The following is a 16,843-nucleotide window of genomic DNA, read 5'->3' on the forward strand; positions in this document are numbered from 1 at the left end:
CTGCTACTGTTTTAAAGAAGCACCTGGTTTTCACTTGTAGAGGGAAACAAGAGTCTGGACCACTCAACTATAGGAGCATAGTTAACAGCCTTTTCAAAACATCCTATAGTCCATAACACTAAAGAAATAATTCCTAGTTCTTTAAATATTTATATATATTAAATATTATATGTATATATATAATAATGAATATATTCTTTAAATATAAATATTACTCCTAAAATACAGAATTATATATTCATGACCAAAATGATATATAATTTACTTTTCTAGGAGCTGGTAAGATATGAGATAAATTCATTTAATAGATCTACCAACATATCAGTAGGTATAAAATATAAACTTACGTTCTCCACATCACTGTACTTAAAGATATGTTGACTTCAAGATGGTTGATAAGCATACGCAAGAAAAGATCATTTATTAAATTCTGAGATTTCATTTAGATTAAGAAAATAAATGAAGAAAAACCAATTACTTTGGCTAGAATAAAATTTAAAAAGAAAATAAAATTTTATAGATGAAACCCTGCTCCAGTATTTAATTCAAAGGTAGAATGTACCTAGAAGTTAAGCTATGGTGTATCTCTAGGACAAGACAAGCTCAACAAGGAAGCAGTGACTCAGAAGTTTAACCTAGACATATAATAAATAAATAAATAAATAACACAAGCAAACACCCTACATGCCTCATGCACAAACCCCACATATGAGCTAATGAGCTAAATGGCKTCACTGGAAAAGACTTCTTGGAAAGCACAGGAGGAGGTCTACCCAAAACRGCAGAGTGATTCTGGATGACTCGTGCTGTTTAATGAGGCTAAGCACTCCACAGGCACTTGTACACTAAGAGCATCCTGGCTTGACAGCACGTTGATTGCAAAGGGTCCTAATTCACACTGGGTAGAGAAATAAGGCTGGTGTTTCAGTCTTAAATGGTCTTAAATTCTCCCGCAATTAAATATAATAGGTGAAAGACTAGGGTGGGGGTTTTATTCCTCTACAGGAAGTTAGAGATGGAATTGCTGTGATATTCAGGGCTTTGATTTTTGCAGATGCAGCCTGGTTACTGTACTAGGCCCACTTATCTTAAATGAGAAGAATACTGTATAAGCCGTTTCACATCAATAACAGCATTTCACAAGCACCAGACCCAGGTTGTACAAATCAAGGGTGTGAAAAAGAAGAAAAAAGTTGCTTGAGAAAATTAGATCTGGAAATCTTAGAATACTGAGTGAATTAGGGGAACAGGAAGCCTGAGCACGCAGCTCACAGCCTTGCGCCAGGGCTTTTTATTTTCTCTCCACCATGAGACTGCAAGTGCTGCAGCAGAGAGTATCCTTCAAGCTGTGGGCAATATCAGCACCCAGAGGCAGAAGTGATGAAAAAAATATAGAGTTTCCTACAAATCCTGGATAACTCTAAGAACAGAGATTAAAWGTTAGCTTTAATTTTCCTTTTGCAGCCAGTTCCTTTATACTTAATTGTTATAAACGCACTAAAGTAATTTCACTGTGTTTAAAGGAAGTAAGTGCAGTATTTGTCTCATGCATCTCATGAGGCCTTTGCAGAAGTAAAAAACAACAAGCAGATATAACAAGGTAATCGCATTACTGTGTGTAAACACATAGTTAAAGCTACGGTGAACTAGAAAAATATAAACTTCCCTGTAATCAGAGAAATCCTTCAACACTCTGAAGAAGGAGCTCATAGCACTGCTCCCTAACATAAACATCTGGCCTTAACATAACAAACATTAACAAGCCATGGCAAATACAAGGGTTTTGTTTTGTTTTTTAAGATGTATAAAGCAGAAAAACTTGTTGGAGCTGTACTTTAAAAACTGTAAAAAATGAAAATAAAAACTTCCCCMAAATTTAAAGCAGACTACATGAGAAGACTGCAGAATGGGTGAACAGAAATCAGTGGGGATTTTTTTTCAACTAATTTTTTTCTCAATGAAGTGCAATACCTGGAATTTTACYAATCTGGTTCATTAACAACTATGTCAATTACTCCCAATAAATTAGTTTTTCATAGCCCACTTTCTCTCACATAAAGGCTCTTAGATTCTGCAAGTCTTTGAAGTAAAAAGGGAGAGTGCCTTCAAAATGAAGTGATTTGCAGTGCAGAGGTATCGCTTGCTAGTTGAAGCTGTGCAACCCCAGGAGATCCAAGGAATGACAGCAGAGAAGACTGATCGGAATATCAACTTTAATCTCCATGTGACTCTACTTTGAATTAATAAATTGTGACTGATACAGGCAAGAAGTGGAGTTGATAAAACAGGAAAGCACTTGACAGTTTAGTCTGTGATTGAATTATGCTTCATAAAGGACTTTCAACATTGATTTAGAACTTGACATTTTCTATGTTAGGACCACCTAAAATATCTCATTCTCTTTCCCTTCCAGATTTTAATAAGAATCTCTGAGGGTGCAGCAGTAAGAACACAAGTGAAGGAAACTGAACAATGAACAAAACATACTACTCTATTTAGAGTAATTTTTTTGTAAGAATAAAACTTAGAAATAAAAGGCAAACAGATGTAAGAAGTAATATTTAAAAATCTATACTAACGTCATGGTTACAACCAGCCCACAACATGTCCACGATCAGACTTTAGCATCTTCACGTGATAACTGTCCTTTACTTCGATATCAAGAGCACAATAAATCTAATACAAAGTTAGAACTAATGGGAAAGTCTCTAGCTATGTTTATATTTTATTACTGAAATTGCAGATCTGAGTCTAAATTGAAATAAATTTCAATAAACTGCATGAGTTAGATTGTCTCAATAATTTCTTTCAACTTGTTTCCTTAAGTAATGGTCTCTTGTTCACATCGTAAAATTTATTTATTCATTTGTATTCATTTAGAAGGCGTGTGCACTAACATCAGAGCACTTAGAATCAGATTAATCAAAAGTAATATTATATAGGGAACAATCATTCTCTCAATTATCCTCCAAACTAAGAAACTGCAGTTTTCTACTGAGTTTTTAGCAATGTAAAGGTATCAGTGTGGAAAAAACAAATTCAAACATACATATACATTAAAAAAAAAAAATCACATACTGTACAGAGATCTTTATATTGTAGCTTCTGAAACTTGGTGTCTGTGTTTCCCGCACAGAGCTCCACATATCCAAGGACTACTTGGAACACAGTGTTGTGAATGGCTTGAGTGAAGTGCATATGCAGTTGATCCATTGCTGTCTGAAAAAAARGGAGGGAAATAAAAGCAAACAGTCAAGATTCAATTTGTCACATGCCACAGACTTCATGTTTAGTTTTTTYCCTTGTACTGGAAATGGGATCTCAGTACTACCTCCAATCTTCATTTCAAAAATACCTAACATAGGAGTTAGCAATAATAAAATGCAAAAAGCTCAGGTATTCCTAGAAAAATCAGTTTCCCCTGGCCTACATTCACTACAACTGACTYGATCACTAATAAAAAGTCATTCACTCATCCTTCCAGTCACTAAGAAATGCAACAAAAAGCTTTTGGTTAAGATCAATGCTATCTTCCCTCCAAGAAACACTTCYAACTAAAAGAACATTCCCTTTTTACTTAGTAATCTAAAATCACAATTAAAAGTCTTTAATATATTCATTTGGCATCCCAACTTTTTCCTTGAAGGGCATAATCATTAGCTGTTACAGAAAGGCATGTGTATCACACCAATAGATTTGTCCTTACAAAGCTCACACTCACAATAAGAGCTAGTAGTTTGTTTAGTAAATCTTTCTTTCAGAAAAATAAAGAACAATGTTAAAGGTACTAAAAAGGAAAACTGAATAATTATTTTGTAAGATATCAGGTCCTGTAGATTTGAAAACATTCAGTTTCACCACTTGCTCTTTGATATTCTCAGCTATTGACAAGGCAACTTCATTTTTGCCATAAGAAATGAGCGAACAATTCTGCTTTTATCAGATTCAAAACAGAATTGCAAATAATCATTGTTYTACCCACTAGTCTGAACTAGTCAGACAAAGAAAACAGAATGACAAATGCAAACAAGAAGAGATTGACTGCTGGAGTTTCTTGTGAATTTGTTCAATGAGAAGGAGTCAAACAACCTGCCTTTCTCGACATATAGATTTCCTTTTAAACTTTCTCATCTAATGAACAGATTTCACACAAAGTACTAGCAGAAGAAAAGCATAAAGTATCTTCTTCTCAGTGTCAGTTTGCAATCTTCAGGCAGGTCAACAATTATACCCCTTTTCAAAGCAGGGGAAGAAATCAATTTCTCTTCTATCAAAACATTCACTATTACTACAGGGATGCCAGAGAATGAGAGCCCACCTTGCCAGAATGGTGCTAATTAGGAAGAAACAGTCAACTAAAACTTTCTGGAGGAATCTCCTCCCTAAGCCAGCACATTGTTGCCCTATTGGCACCATCATGTCCACAGCCTCAACTTCTTGTCAAAAATGGTCACTGGCAAGAACTGCCTTCAACACCTCCTCTTCTCCAAASCCCTCTGCCACCCCAGCATCTAGGTTGTGGCTGCCCCACCAAATATGTGCTTCGGGACACAAAGGGTTCTCCACATTTCTCCTCAGAGACCACTCAAAGCCTCAAGACAGGCATCACAGGAAAACTATATCCTCCTATAGTTCAGGATATAGCTCAGAACTATAGTTCAGACCTACTGCTATTTACAATAAAAGCTGTACGTTCACAGAGGTGTCCACACTCTGCTCCTGATGTGCTGTGTTACGTCTTACTGCCAGAAAAACAAAGCAAAACAAAAACCCCACTCCTTYCATCTTCAGAGCTCTTGATTTCAGTCCTATTCAGATACCACACAAAATGTGACTGCACGCATAGGCTTTGCAAGCTAGCAGTTGTACACAACTCATTACTGAGGATCCAGGTGAAAAAAACAGGACAAGCACTCACGCCTCCAAATACAGTACATGGCACATTACAAGCCCAGCCCAAACACAAATTTGCTRCAGATAAACCACACCTAACAAACGTTGTAGTATAAAATGATATAAATACAAATGCTGTATTAAATGCCAGAAGCTACAGGAATACATTTCCATCACAATCCATAAAGTTGCACACTGTTCCACCACGACTTCTTCATACTTGCCCAGAGCACGAGCACTAACCTGCGTTTTCCCCAGCAATCTGTAAGCCTGCTGAACCTTGGTATAATGGCTGACATCAAAGTTCTTGCAGATTTTGGAGAGTGCTACGTCCAACTGTTCCTATGTAAAGACAAAGATATCAAATACTTAATAAAAACTAGCTAAATTATGAATTAAACACTTGCAAATTAGCAAACGGTGTTTGTTTAAGCAGTGCTGACAGTAACACYCATGAAGTAGCCAAAGCTACTTGGTTCAGACTGAAGTACTGAAAGTTGCAATTCCAGTTTTCTGCCAGCCAAATGGCTCCGCCATTCCCAAGAACAAAGGGAGCAAAGTGGCATTTRCTCTGAAAAGATCAAGTACCAGAAGATGAGAGCTCTTGGACTTGTAACTTGGTGGGAACAGTTCATTCCTGTTCCTAAGGAAACCCCCCACTGGACCAAGTTACAAAAACTGCAAAGGAGGAAAGACAACTCTCCATAGGTGTCCCAGCATAAACAAGTCATTCACTGAGGCTTCCAAAGCCTCAGCCTGCTGTCTATAAAATGGGAATAACATTACTTGGCTTTCAAGTTCATCATGAGAGAGAACACATCACGTAGGGTGTGCTACACCAGCACAATGAACAGTCATAGCAGGAAAACCGAAAAATCCAGTAACATACACACATGCACACAGGAAATTACCAGTTTTGTCATCAGAGCAGTGTCCAAACAAAAAAAAAAAAAAAAAAAAAAAAAAAAAAAAAAAAACACAACACACAACAGTTTTGCAATAAATGATGTTCAGCCCATGAATTAAAAAAATAAAGTAGATCCAAGTACTTAATAACCAGCTAATAAGGTTTCTGAGAATTTGCCTGGACAGGTTAATAGTATAATTTGCACTTTGTTCCTGTAAAACATTCAGGGAGAGACAGACTCACTCTAGTTATTTTCAATCAGCAATACAAGAAAAGATATCAGGAATAAATATATAAATCTAGCAGATATTTTTTCTCTTTGCTAACCACTACACTTAAAATTATTAACTTCACTTATTAACTACTGATCTGGCAACGTAATCTTGCTCCTGCAAGCAGAATCCACACTCAAGAAGCTTGTTTAGTCATTACCTACTTTTAATTTATTCTGCTGAAAAATTTTCTTGACATTACTTGATTAAAGATAAAATCCATAGATATTYTGTGGTTAAGAAGTCAGTATTTTCTTTTAGCATGAAAAATGAAACTAGAATGCATTCAGAAACTACACATTTATTTTTCTAAGCAAAATAGTAAWAGGACACAAAACCTGAAGAGTCAGAATTGCTTAAAAGGATTTAAAGGATTAACAGACATTAATTTCAAAAAAAATATGCTTTTTCCTCCCTTATTTCATGCAGATCAGCTGCAGAGAGACAGAAACAAGGATATTACACCGACCACAGAGTTCTTAATCAGAATACGCTCATCCTTTTATTAAGATTTTTCTGTGATCTTTTCCACTACAACCATCTTGAATATTATTTYTAACACAATATAAGAGTAATATCGATTTAAAAAAAAAAATGTAAAGTACTTGGGGAAAAAAAAAAAACGAGATCTAAGCAGAATCATTCAACTAGTGAGAAGAGCAATTAAAATATTACCTAGTGGAATACAAGCCTATAGGAATTGGAGTATATATTTGCACAGGATCACTCTAYGAATGTCAATACGACCTGACATTAACTTCTCCTGTGTATTTGGCGCTAATCAATTCCTCCAGAAAACCTCATACTTTAGAGGCAGGGAAAAAATCATTTCTATGAATTCTCAGGTTATAAAGATCTTGGGTATAATTAGTGAACTAGCTCTGACTTGCTTACACCCAKGAACACAGCTCATTTTACTCGATATCTGTGCAGGCAGCGTCTGCTCTGCGAAGCTGCAACCAAAAGGAAGGGCAGATACATGTCCCTTTTTAAGCAACATCAGCACTTGCTCCTAAGGAATAAAGGGTAAGTAAATTAAAGGAATGGGAATGAAATCCAAGGGATAAAAAAAAAATCTCGGAAAAGACAAGTTTAATGGCTGGTATGGGTGAGATTAGGGGATGAAAGTAGACATATCCTATTTTCTGAACCAGCCATAGGAGTGAGCAGAGGCCAGTGATACGATAAAAGAAAGCAAAGCCCTGCAAGGCAGCAAAAGGGACCAAGCAGAAATGAAGGATTTTTTTTTTTTAAATTCCAATGGTACATGGATTAAATGACGAGGTACAGTAATACCTGCACTAATCTGACCGTCCAAAGAGCACATAACTAGAGCAGGAGAGATCCGCTGGAAAAGTTAGTCCAGTTTCCTGCTTCGTGTTACACTATACATGCATACATATTACTTACATATTATACAGTTTATATTAACAGACTTCTTAGAGTTTGACACACTCAAGTTCAAAATTAATTAGTAATGGGTTTAAAAAAAAAAATTATTGATAAGGCTGTTCCAGAATCCTATTGTTCAAGACAGGATTTTTTTTTTAAAGCACCTATATCCAGACAGAAACTTAGCATTGTATGTATATTCATTTGTTTTGTGACAGTACTATCTACCAATTTAAGCTAATTGTATGCCTTTATGGGATTTTCATAGTTATTCAAGTCTCTCTTGTTATGCCTCAGCATTGGCCCTACCCAGAAGCTTGTTAACTTCCAAAAATTTCCAATGAAACTCATCTCCTGTACAGCTTAGCCAAAGCTATGGGCAGTAGGTTTGCTGCTCGTGGTTACTTTTCACAAGTCTTTAGTAGGAGTATACAGAATTCACAGGAGTCTATGGACTGAAAACCACTGTGCATCTCCAGTACTTCACATGCTAGGTGCCTATTGTATTTGATTGCTTTATCATGAAGCTCTAGGACTACATGTGAGCTGGCTGCAAGCTCGGTACCATATTATACAGCACTTGCTATTTCATCACAAAACATTGAGTGAATGGCAATGATTACAGCAGACCAAAGTAAATATCTGAAAGAACTACATATATACTCTACCTGCTAATAATATTGTATTATAACATTTTAATATTTAAACAGCAAGTTACTAACATAGGCAGAACATCAAATTATTCTTACCTCTATTTGTTCCAAAGTGTCAAGTAGTTTTGAATTCAATTCACTATTAATGAAAAAAAAAGAAATGTTTAAAAACAAACTGCCAATCACATTCAAATTTCTTGTTTATAAAAAGCACATTTTCCTCCCAGCAAGTCACACCACAGCAATCGTGTATCACCGATCTGCTGTTATTGTGCCAGGTCAGCACCACCACACAGCTTTGCTACTGAAGGGCACTTATCTGCATTGCACTATCCCTCACACTTGAAACTAGCTTAGATTGCCAACAGTGTGAAGTAATCCCACATCCCTGCTAGCATCTACCCAACTGTTTGGATAATCCCCAAGAAACTGGGGCTCCAAATGTTTTGATTCTGCACTTGGATCTAAAGGAAAACAAACCCCAAAAGGTCAGGGCTGTCAGGGCTTCGTAAACTATGGTACAGTCATTTTTATTAATTGTTCCGGATCCTTTATAGGAAGTATAGGAAAAACAACTATTCAATCTGTAAAGAAAAATAAGTTAGAACTTAAACTTATACAACTCTCAGAAAAATCTTTTCAAGGTCATCCATTCCTTTGTCGCTTGTGCCACTCTGCCAGTGTGGCAGACACTCCAGCCAATTTCCTTAGGAAAGTATTTCACTCCATCATTAGTATAACAAATGTCCAACACAAATTTTTGCTCTACGTAAGAACGTAAGAGTCCCAAAGATACGAAACTCCACAGCTAGCAGAGTGACCACAAAAATCATATGAATCCACACAAGGAACTTGAAAAAAAACAATAATACTGCTTCATTGCACCTCTATCTCTTGAAGCTATTAAAATGAAACAAACAAAAGAAGGCTTGTTGGCAGGACAGATCACCTGGGGACATAGGAGACATGGACAGCCTAGAGATTTGAGCTTTCAATGCACAATTCCTAGCAAAATGTCCAAATGTTATGATGGAACCACCCATGTTTCCTTTCTTGCAGGAGATGAGGAGCTGCAGGAATTAAAACGATCTTATTCTACATGAAACGTACTCAAAATAAAACTGCCRCAAGTTTCTTGGCCATACTGGGACCAGGTGTGACAGTGCCTGTCTCTTGGCTCAGGTATTCAAGCCAGCAGTGATATGTGCAAGGTTTCCAAGCTGAGGGCCTACATTTCTGCAGGCCAAACTGTGAGGGGGAGGCAGGGTCAGAAAATTTCACAAGAAATGTTGCTCAGATCAAGTACTGAACAGACACGTAGAAATGCCTTGTCTAGGTAAAACAGAATACGTTTTCTAAGCCACAATTATTCAACTAGTGCTTGGACATAATGGCCACATGATTATTATGAAAGTCCATTTACCATAATTGAGACTTGAATTCGAGGCATTTATTCCATTCATAAAAACCCTATTAGAAGTGATTTTTTTGCATACTCTTCCATACAAATCTAAATTAGCACATTTTTAGAAGGTACATCCACTGCAATACAGAGGAAGGAACATTTAGACCCAAATGCAATAGTCAAAGTGGTCCTATTACCCGACATTACATTTTCCTAAGGGTTTTTTTCCAAGGGAGTCTACTCACATCAAAACTAATCAACAAGTACAACGGAAAAGACTTTCTCCTAAACCAAAGGGGATGACATAACATAAGCAYGAAACGCAAAACCAAAATGGAAATCAAAGGTTACATGTAATTATGTTGAAGTTGGCACAAAGCATACATTGTGCTAGATTTTACCCTTGTGAAGTGAGAGAACATTCTGACAGGAGATCAAATGATGCTAAGATTCATATACAAGCTTAAAAAATCTAGTTAAAAACAACAAACAAGAAGATCTAATCAAAGAAATACCACAATTCATGAAAAATCAGAATTCCTTTCATTTGACTCCTATATTGTTGTTTGACCTTAAAGTTTATCCCAACCTCTTATTTCTTCATAAAAAAACATATCTTTCTAGGTCAGAAACTGCAGATACGTGAATTAGTTCCAGTGCTGAAAGCRAATTCTCCACTGCAGCATGAAGCTCTGCATAAGCTGATTTCCTTGCCAAGAAGTAGGGTAAATTACCCTCCTCCAAACCACCTCGCTATGGTTAGGTTCATTCCAGTATATAAAGTTCTGCTTCAGCAACTGAGAATTAATCATCGCTGTTTTATAACATTGGCAAATAAATATCACCCAGAAGCTGAAATCACCTCAGTGGCACCTTACCTTATACAACTGTAGTGTTTGAAAGTGCTGGCTGCTTTCTGACATTCCAAGCACAGCTGGATAGCTCCTGGATAGTCCTCTTCCTTAGGATAAAAGACAATGGAAAGGTAGTGTCGCTTTTGAGGTGAAAACTGAAATGTTCACTATTGTTTAAGCATGTATAAATACTAAGAACTAAATAATTCACCTGTGCAGTATGAAATTAAAAGGACATTACTTTGTCCTTTTTTGGTTGTATTGCAGAACTTAAAATGCTTGAGCAACTTAAAATTAGAAACCGAGAGCCTGTTAATAACGCTACATGTATTATGTGATCTTACACAACTGGCTCCATTTAGTTTATGGATCTATACAAAATATTTCAAAAAGCTCTTACTGCAAAACAACATTTTCTCCATTAACTCTCAAACCTTTGTTAATTCAATATGACCTAAAAGTGGCAAAAGGGAAGTTCAGGCACAAGCAGCGTGTGGGCATACTTGACAAAACCACAGAAGGAAAAAATGGAGAAATTCCTCTATTAAACACACTCGGGTAGTTTGACACATTCTAAAGAGAATTAGACACAGATTTAGTGCAACTGGCTCAAAGACCCCAGGAAGAAAAGGAACATACTCAAATATGGAAAAATAGCACCAAATTATAAGAATATCCTACATTACACACAAATATACCAGAACAAACAAGTACCGGAAAAAAAAAAAAAAAAAAATAAAAATGAGAAAAAGAAAGAAAAAAAAAAAAAAAAAAAAAAAAAAACCAACACAACACCTCAAATCCTCACCCAAACATAAAGCCACAATATCTTCCCAGCTGAACATAGGCAATCTCTGGAGTCTGGAGTATAATTACTATTTTAGTCTTCCATTGTGTCAGAATGTGTTCTGCGAAGAAGGAAAACCCACCCTAACAGCTCAAAGCACCTCCCTCACATACACACATTTTTTTCCTTTTTCTCTTTTTTCCCCGGCCAATTACATCCACTATATTATGTGCTCCAGAGAGCTCAAATGCAAAGCTGTTACAGAAATTTCAAAGTCATTGACTGAAGAGTAAAAACACAAGGGAAATTTATGTTCACCTGCTATGCTAAGGGATCTTCTAAAATGAAGTTGTTTTTAACAGAAACATTCTAATGCAGATCAAGTTTAGTTACAGAAGACATCAGCCACTAGATGAAAACAGAACAGTAGATTGGCCTAAAATGACTTGCTTTTACAACTCTTTGTATCTCTCTCCAGTGGAGAACTGGCACTTCTTAGGTCTTGAGAAGTGGTGAAGCCATGAGCTCCTCAGGCCAGCTCACCACCACGCAGGCACATCCTCTTTCCAAGCCAGCTCTATTTAGACTCTCTCCTCTAGGCATGATGGTCTCTTAGTTAAGACAATGAAGAAGTTAACCCACACCCTTTACACCAAGGTGCTCATYACACACGAATGTGACCTTTGGGACCATGCTCAGAGATCTCCATCTTGTCTCAGAAAGGCCACTTGCACAACACTTATTATTAACATATTCCAGCTGCAGTTGATCCCTGTAAGTTATCACAGCTTCCTGTCTGGTCTGTTTTAATTGGGAACACCAAAAAAATGTTCTTCTCTGAATGGTTACTAGTAACCTTCATACACATTTCAAGCTACTACCTTTCTCTGGAGTGAAGACAAAAMCCTGGCCAACATACGGGATACGTTGCGTGGGAGCTCCAAAACTCCACTTCTCTAGAAAGCATAGTTCAGGCCTTGATATTTTTCAATACTTAATATGTTTTTTAATATTATAGTAACTTGACTTCAGGGTATGTGTGCGGATGTAACATCCACCTTTCTGTCTAAAGACAGCTCCTACCTGCAGGCAATGCAGACMTGACTTTCCACGCCACACAAAATAGCACAGAGATGGCAAGCTCATCATTTCACAGGGCTTTCTGAGGAAAAGACTATGTTTATGTTGCCTTGGCTGAATTAATATGTTCTTTGTTGCTAAAGATTAGTTAAAAAACATGTGTTATCCTGAGATAATATACACTACCCAAGATTGAATTAGATTCAAAGAATATTAAAAGTTAAAATATGCAAAAGTCAACCTCCAAAAAGGAATAACTAGAGATTATCATAATTATGTTCTATGTAACATCAACCATAAATATTTGCAAATGAGCAATTCAGAATTGCTACACAACACGATTAAAAATCTAATTGCTAAGAAATTCACAAAATGGAATTTCGTACAATCTATTCACCTTGAGATAAGGTCTAGTCTCTGCTCTATGCACTCTGCTACATTGTTGGGCAGTACAGATACTGCAGAAACAGGATTTTAGTGACCTGGCCTGAATGCTACGACATCTCCTGCAACTGCATCTTAAAGAGTTAATCCACTGAATATGGAAAGATACTCCCATACTGAAAAGTAAAATACTAGGTAGGGAGCCTGTATATCAACTTTCACAGTGATGCACGAGGAATATTTTATCCAGAAAAAATATATTGACGGTCAATAAAAATTCAATTTCATTTTTCTTCCAAATATCAAGCCAATTCCAGAAAAAGAAGAGGATGTGAGTGTATGGACAGGGAAAGGGGAGGAAAGGAGCCTTCAAAACACTAATTGAATTAATGCCAGCCTCAGTACACAGATATACAGAGAGAATTGAGCCTTTGACAGAAAATACTATTTTTCCTACATGGCACTACTAAGCCTTACACAAAGTATTTCTCACATTCAAAACCTGAACAGCAGAAAAAAAATACATATTTTTCCCTCACATGTACACACACAACCTAGTCTGTTTGAAACTGGAAGAAAGGCAGAGACAGAACTAAAATCATTGACAAAAGGAGAATTACAGTAGCTTCGAAATATGGCAAGAACTGGCTGGAACTTACCTCCAACATTTCACTTAAACGCACATCAGTTCTTTGCTAAAACAACAAACAAACAAGAGTTTAAWTCCATGAAACGAGGAACAGTATGTTACCATCAAACCCAAACAATTGTACATACCAGTGTTTTTATTGTTCTCAGAGATTTCAGTAGTCCAACCAGTAACTGCCTCTTCCTTTGATTTGCAAGGAGCCCCAGACTGGCTTGGGTAAAGCCCTCCTTTGCCATATTTAAGTGCCTGTAGCAGTTAACAGGGAACACGATGCTTTCAGTGACACACAAAATAAAGCTCATTTCAAAAMCATTCTCCCAGGTACCTCCAAATATATGCTAGAAAAAGTGTTGTTGGCATTGCTAGGAAAATCCAGGACTTGTAATGACATCAGTGGCCTATGCCCAAAGGTTTCTGTTTAAACAGACCCTTCAATTCAGCTCTTCTCTGAGAACTGCAAGAAAAGAAGCAACTGGTATTTATTTGTATCTTTAACTACTTTTGTTAATTCCTTCCAGCACATAATCAAGAAATACTACCAGCAAACAGGTTTCCAGAGCTTATGGACACCTGTTGAATCCCTTTTTCCCCCATTCCATTTTGGCATTAATCCATGGGAAGCTACCTCCTCCCGTTGGTGCAAATGACRGCCGCTAACTGAAGGCTCGTCTGCAGTGAAGTGACACGTTCAAGCTCCTGCAGAGAGAAAACAAGTTAAAAATACAAGCTAAGGTTTGCAGTGTATTAGCAGAGACCACYGAATAGCAGGATTCATCACCATATTTTTCTTTAGTAATTTTGTCCAGTTACTTGAAACATTATTTGCTTTGTCATTTTATAGATACTAAACATTGGAATGCAGCATTCAAAGTATCTTTTAAAATATAATTATCAAGATAATTCAAGATACTTGAAATCTATTTCAGTGAGATCCTTAATATCTATTTATTCTATGTTGATACACAGCGTATTTAGCATGACAGTCTCTATAACATTAATAGAAYACACCATGATGGAACAACCAAAGCTTCCAAGGCAGAAGCACAAGGCTTAATTTGCATTAAGATGCTAGAGTTTGGTATAAAAAAAATTCACACTGCAATTTCTTGTTTAGAAGTACTTGTGTTCCAGCAATTTAATGGAYGTCACTTCATAATGAACCTTAATTGTATCCTGTTGAATTTCAGCACAGGCAGTGACTTGCTTGATTTTAACTTTGTGAAGAGCAGAGTATGATTTGAATGTCTCAAAATAACCTAGATTTTAAGGTTCATACTAGGATTGTTTTTGTTAGGAACTGCATGGCAAAAAAAGGGAGTATTCACCTCATGTTAAAGGAAAAAAAAAAACAAAATAACTACTATTAGTCATGCTAAAATATATCAAGCAGGGTATTTCTACAGGGACAGGGGAGACTTACTTTGAAAATTAAACTGAATATTTAAAAACCACAACAAACTAAAACCACTTTAAAGCTAATTCAGCTTAATATCATCTCTAGTTTCCAGAGATATAAGCAAATCCAATAAATCACTGAGCTGGATCTGTCAACAAAATAGTTCTATATTGATGTTACTGATTTTACTTTAGGAAAAAAATAGAGCTTAGCTACTTATTTGCATAATACCTCAAGAAACCAAATTCAAACATTACTGTCCTCAGCATCTACTATACACTGTAGCTGTGACATTTGCAAAAGACTATTGCTTCCTCTGTCACAAGGAAACCTTCCACATGAGGCATAGTTCCATTCAGATTTTGGCTCTCGCAAAGATTCTTTAACATTTGTTCCTTAAATGCAACCAGATGGAGAGGCACCTGGAGACTGTGCAGCCTAAGGGTCCCCCGAGAAGGAACTTTTAGTCCTGCATTTAGGGCTGGATAGTTTTTTTTCTTTTCTGACAGCCAGACTGTTTTCCACCCATCGGTTGCTCCCTTTCCTCTGAAGAGGAGGAGAAAGCTCTAAAGCAACTGCCTCATGACCTACCTTTCATAGGCCACACYGGTGCCTGCTAGACTAGCAGTTCATATTAAAAGTGGGGTGCAAACCATAACTTCCCCATTTCCTGGAAATTACAGTGGTAACACCATGCCCAGGACACAAAGAATGAACTGCATCTTTTTTCTTCTATCGACCTATTACTGTAATTTGGTGTTGAATTTGAGTTACCAAGAAATGCATTGCCAGAAATCTTTGCTAGTCTACTGACAGGACAAGCCTGTATCCATACATAAAATACATAGCTGTATACAGGATTCACTTAATTGGGCAAATATATATCTGAAATTTTTCTTTGAAAGATTCTCGTTGGCATAATGGATTCTAATTGTTCCTTTGGAAACACCAGAAAGCCTGTTAATATGAATCACACACAGAAATGTGCCTTACAATATTGCTTGGATAAGAAATTAACTGTGCCTTGAATACATTACCATAGTCTATGTTGGGCATTTAAAAATTACACAGCAAAAGTGAGAAACACATTCTTCACAAAACTGTTGTGGATTAAGAGGGTACTTTCAAAGTGAAGCTGCTGAATTCAGAAAACAGCAGGTTTCATCCAGAAAGGCTGTTAGTTCTGAACATGCACAAGGCCAGCAGGGTCTCAAGGCCAGCAGGGTCTGGTCTGATACAGTTACCCTAGGAGGGCTGCTGCTCTTCACTCTCTTACGCAGGCTGGACCTCAGCACTGCCCAGCCTCCCACCCAACCCCTTTAAGTCAAACTAAAGTATTTCTCTTCCAGCTTTCTTYTTTTCTCCTCCAGCTGCCACAAGGGAAGAGGCAAGAAGTGCTCACCTCTCTACCCTCCACAGCAGCTTTCTTCTATCCAGCAAGGCGATAGAGCACAGATGCTGCATGTGGAAGACCGGTTAGGTGTGTGGGTATGGGAGGCAAGTGAGCAGAAGTTTTGCCATTGGGACAAAAGAGGAAAAAGCTTCAGCTCCATGACATCCATCAGGGCTTCACAGCCAGAAGCACCAGCCCCAGACTGCACCAAGAAGCCATCAGGCGAGAAGCACACAGCAAGGGAGGAAGGGATGCAGCAGAAATGAACTTAAAGTCTCTTCTTAACAAAGAAGGAGAAAGATCTCCATAGCTGAAGTTTTAGCAGCCACAACACGAACATTTTAAGCAGAAGGAATAATTCATCCTACAAAGCAGCAAAGCGTTTTCTTTCCTATCCTCTTTGGCCAGGGTCCCACCATTGCCATTAGTTGTTGGGGCATTTCACATACCACTGTGATGAATGACTTACTAGGTTCTGCCAGTATTAGGTGCAATAAAAAAAACTAGCCCAGCATTTTGTCTTTGAGGTTGCCAAATTCTAGTACTGCTGGACTATCACAGGGAGCACATTAAAAAGGCACCATTACTCGAGGAGCTGAGACACCCAGAACTACCCATCAGGAGAAAATTCTCAGACTACTTTGCTAACAACTCAGAGCTTCTCCTCTGCAGAAACCTTATTGTCATTTCCTGGAAAGATTAGTTAAAATATCAGGCTGATCTGACCAAATGTATAGGGGCATTATCAAACAGATGTGTAAAAGAAACACCTTTAGAG

The 16,843-nt window shown here is 37.3% G+C and overlaps 1 protein-coding gene across 3 annotated transcripts in view; it reads right to left on the minus strand.

Moving 5' to 3' along the window:
• VPS50 (VPS50, EARP/GARPII complex subunit) overlaps window positions 1-16,843 on the minus strand; it is a 70,242-nt gene that overhangs the window by 39,214 nt on the left and 14,185 nt on the right. For all 3 annotated transcript variants that reach the window (XM_026039424.1, XM_026039425.1, XM_026039423.1), the window contains exons 6-12: window positions 13,902-13,972; window positions 13,405-13,522; window positions 13,287-13,322; window positions 10,401-10,483; window positions 8,214-8,256; window positions 5,137-5,235; window positions 3,079-3,219 (exon numbers count right to left, since the gene is read on the minus strand). In XM_026039424.1, coding sequence (XP_025895209.1) covers window positions 3,079-3,219; window positions 5,137-5,235; window positions 8,214-8,256; window positions 10,401-10,483; window positions 13,287-13,322; window positions 13,405-13,522; window positions 13,902-13,972 — 591 coding nt within the window. The remainder of the gene's footprint in view (window positions 1-3,078; window positions 3,220-5,136; window positions 5,236-8,213; window positions 8,257-10,400; window positions 10,484-13,286; window positions 13,323-13,404; window positions 13,523-13,901; window positions 13,973-16,843) is intronic.

The sequence above is a fragment of the Nothoprocta perdicaria genome, unplaced genomic scaffold, assembly GCF_003342845.1.
Source record: "Nothoprocta perdicaria isolate Ctin4 unplaced genomic scaffold, notPer1 scaffold_23, whole genome shotgun sequence".
Taxonomy (NCBI): domain Eukaryota; kingdom Metazoa; phylum Chordata; class Aves; order Tinamiformes; family Tinamidae; genus Nothoprocta; species Nothoprocta perdicaria.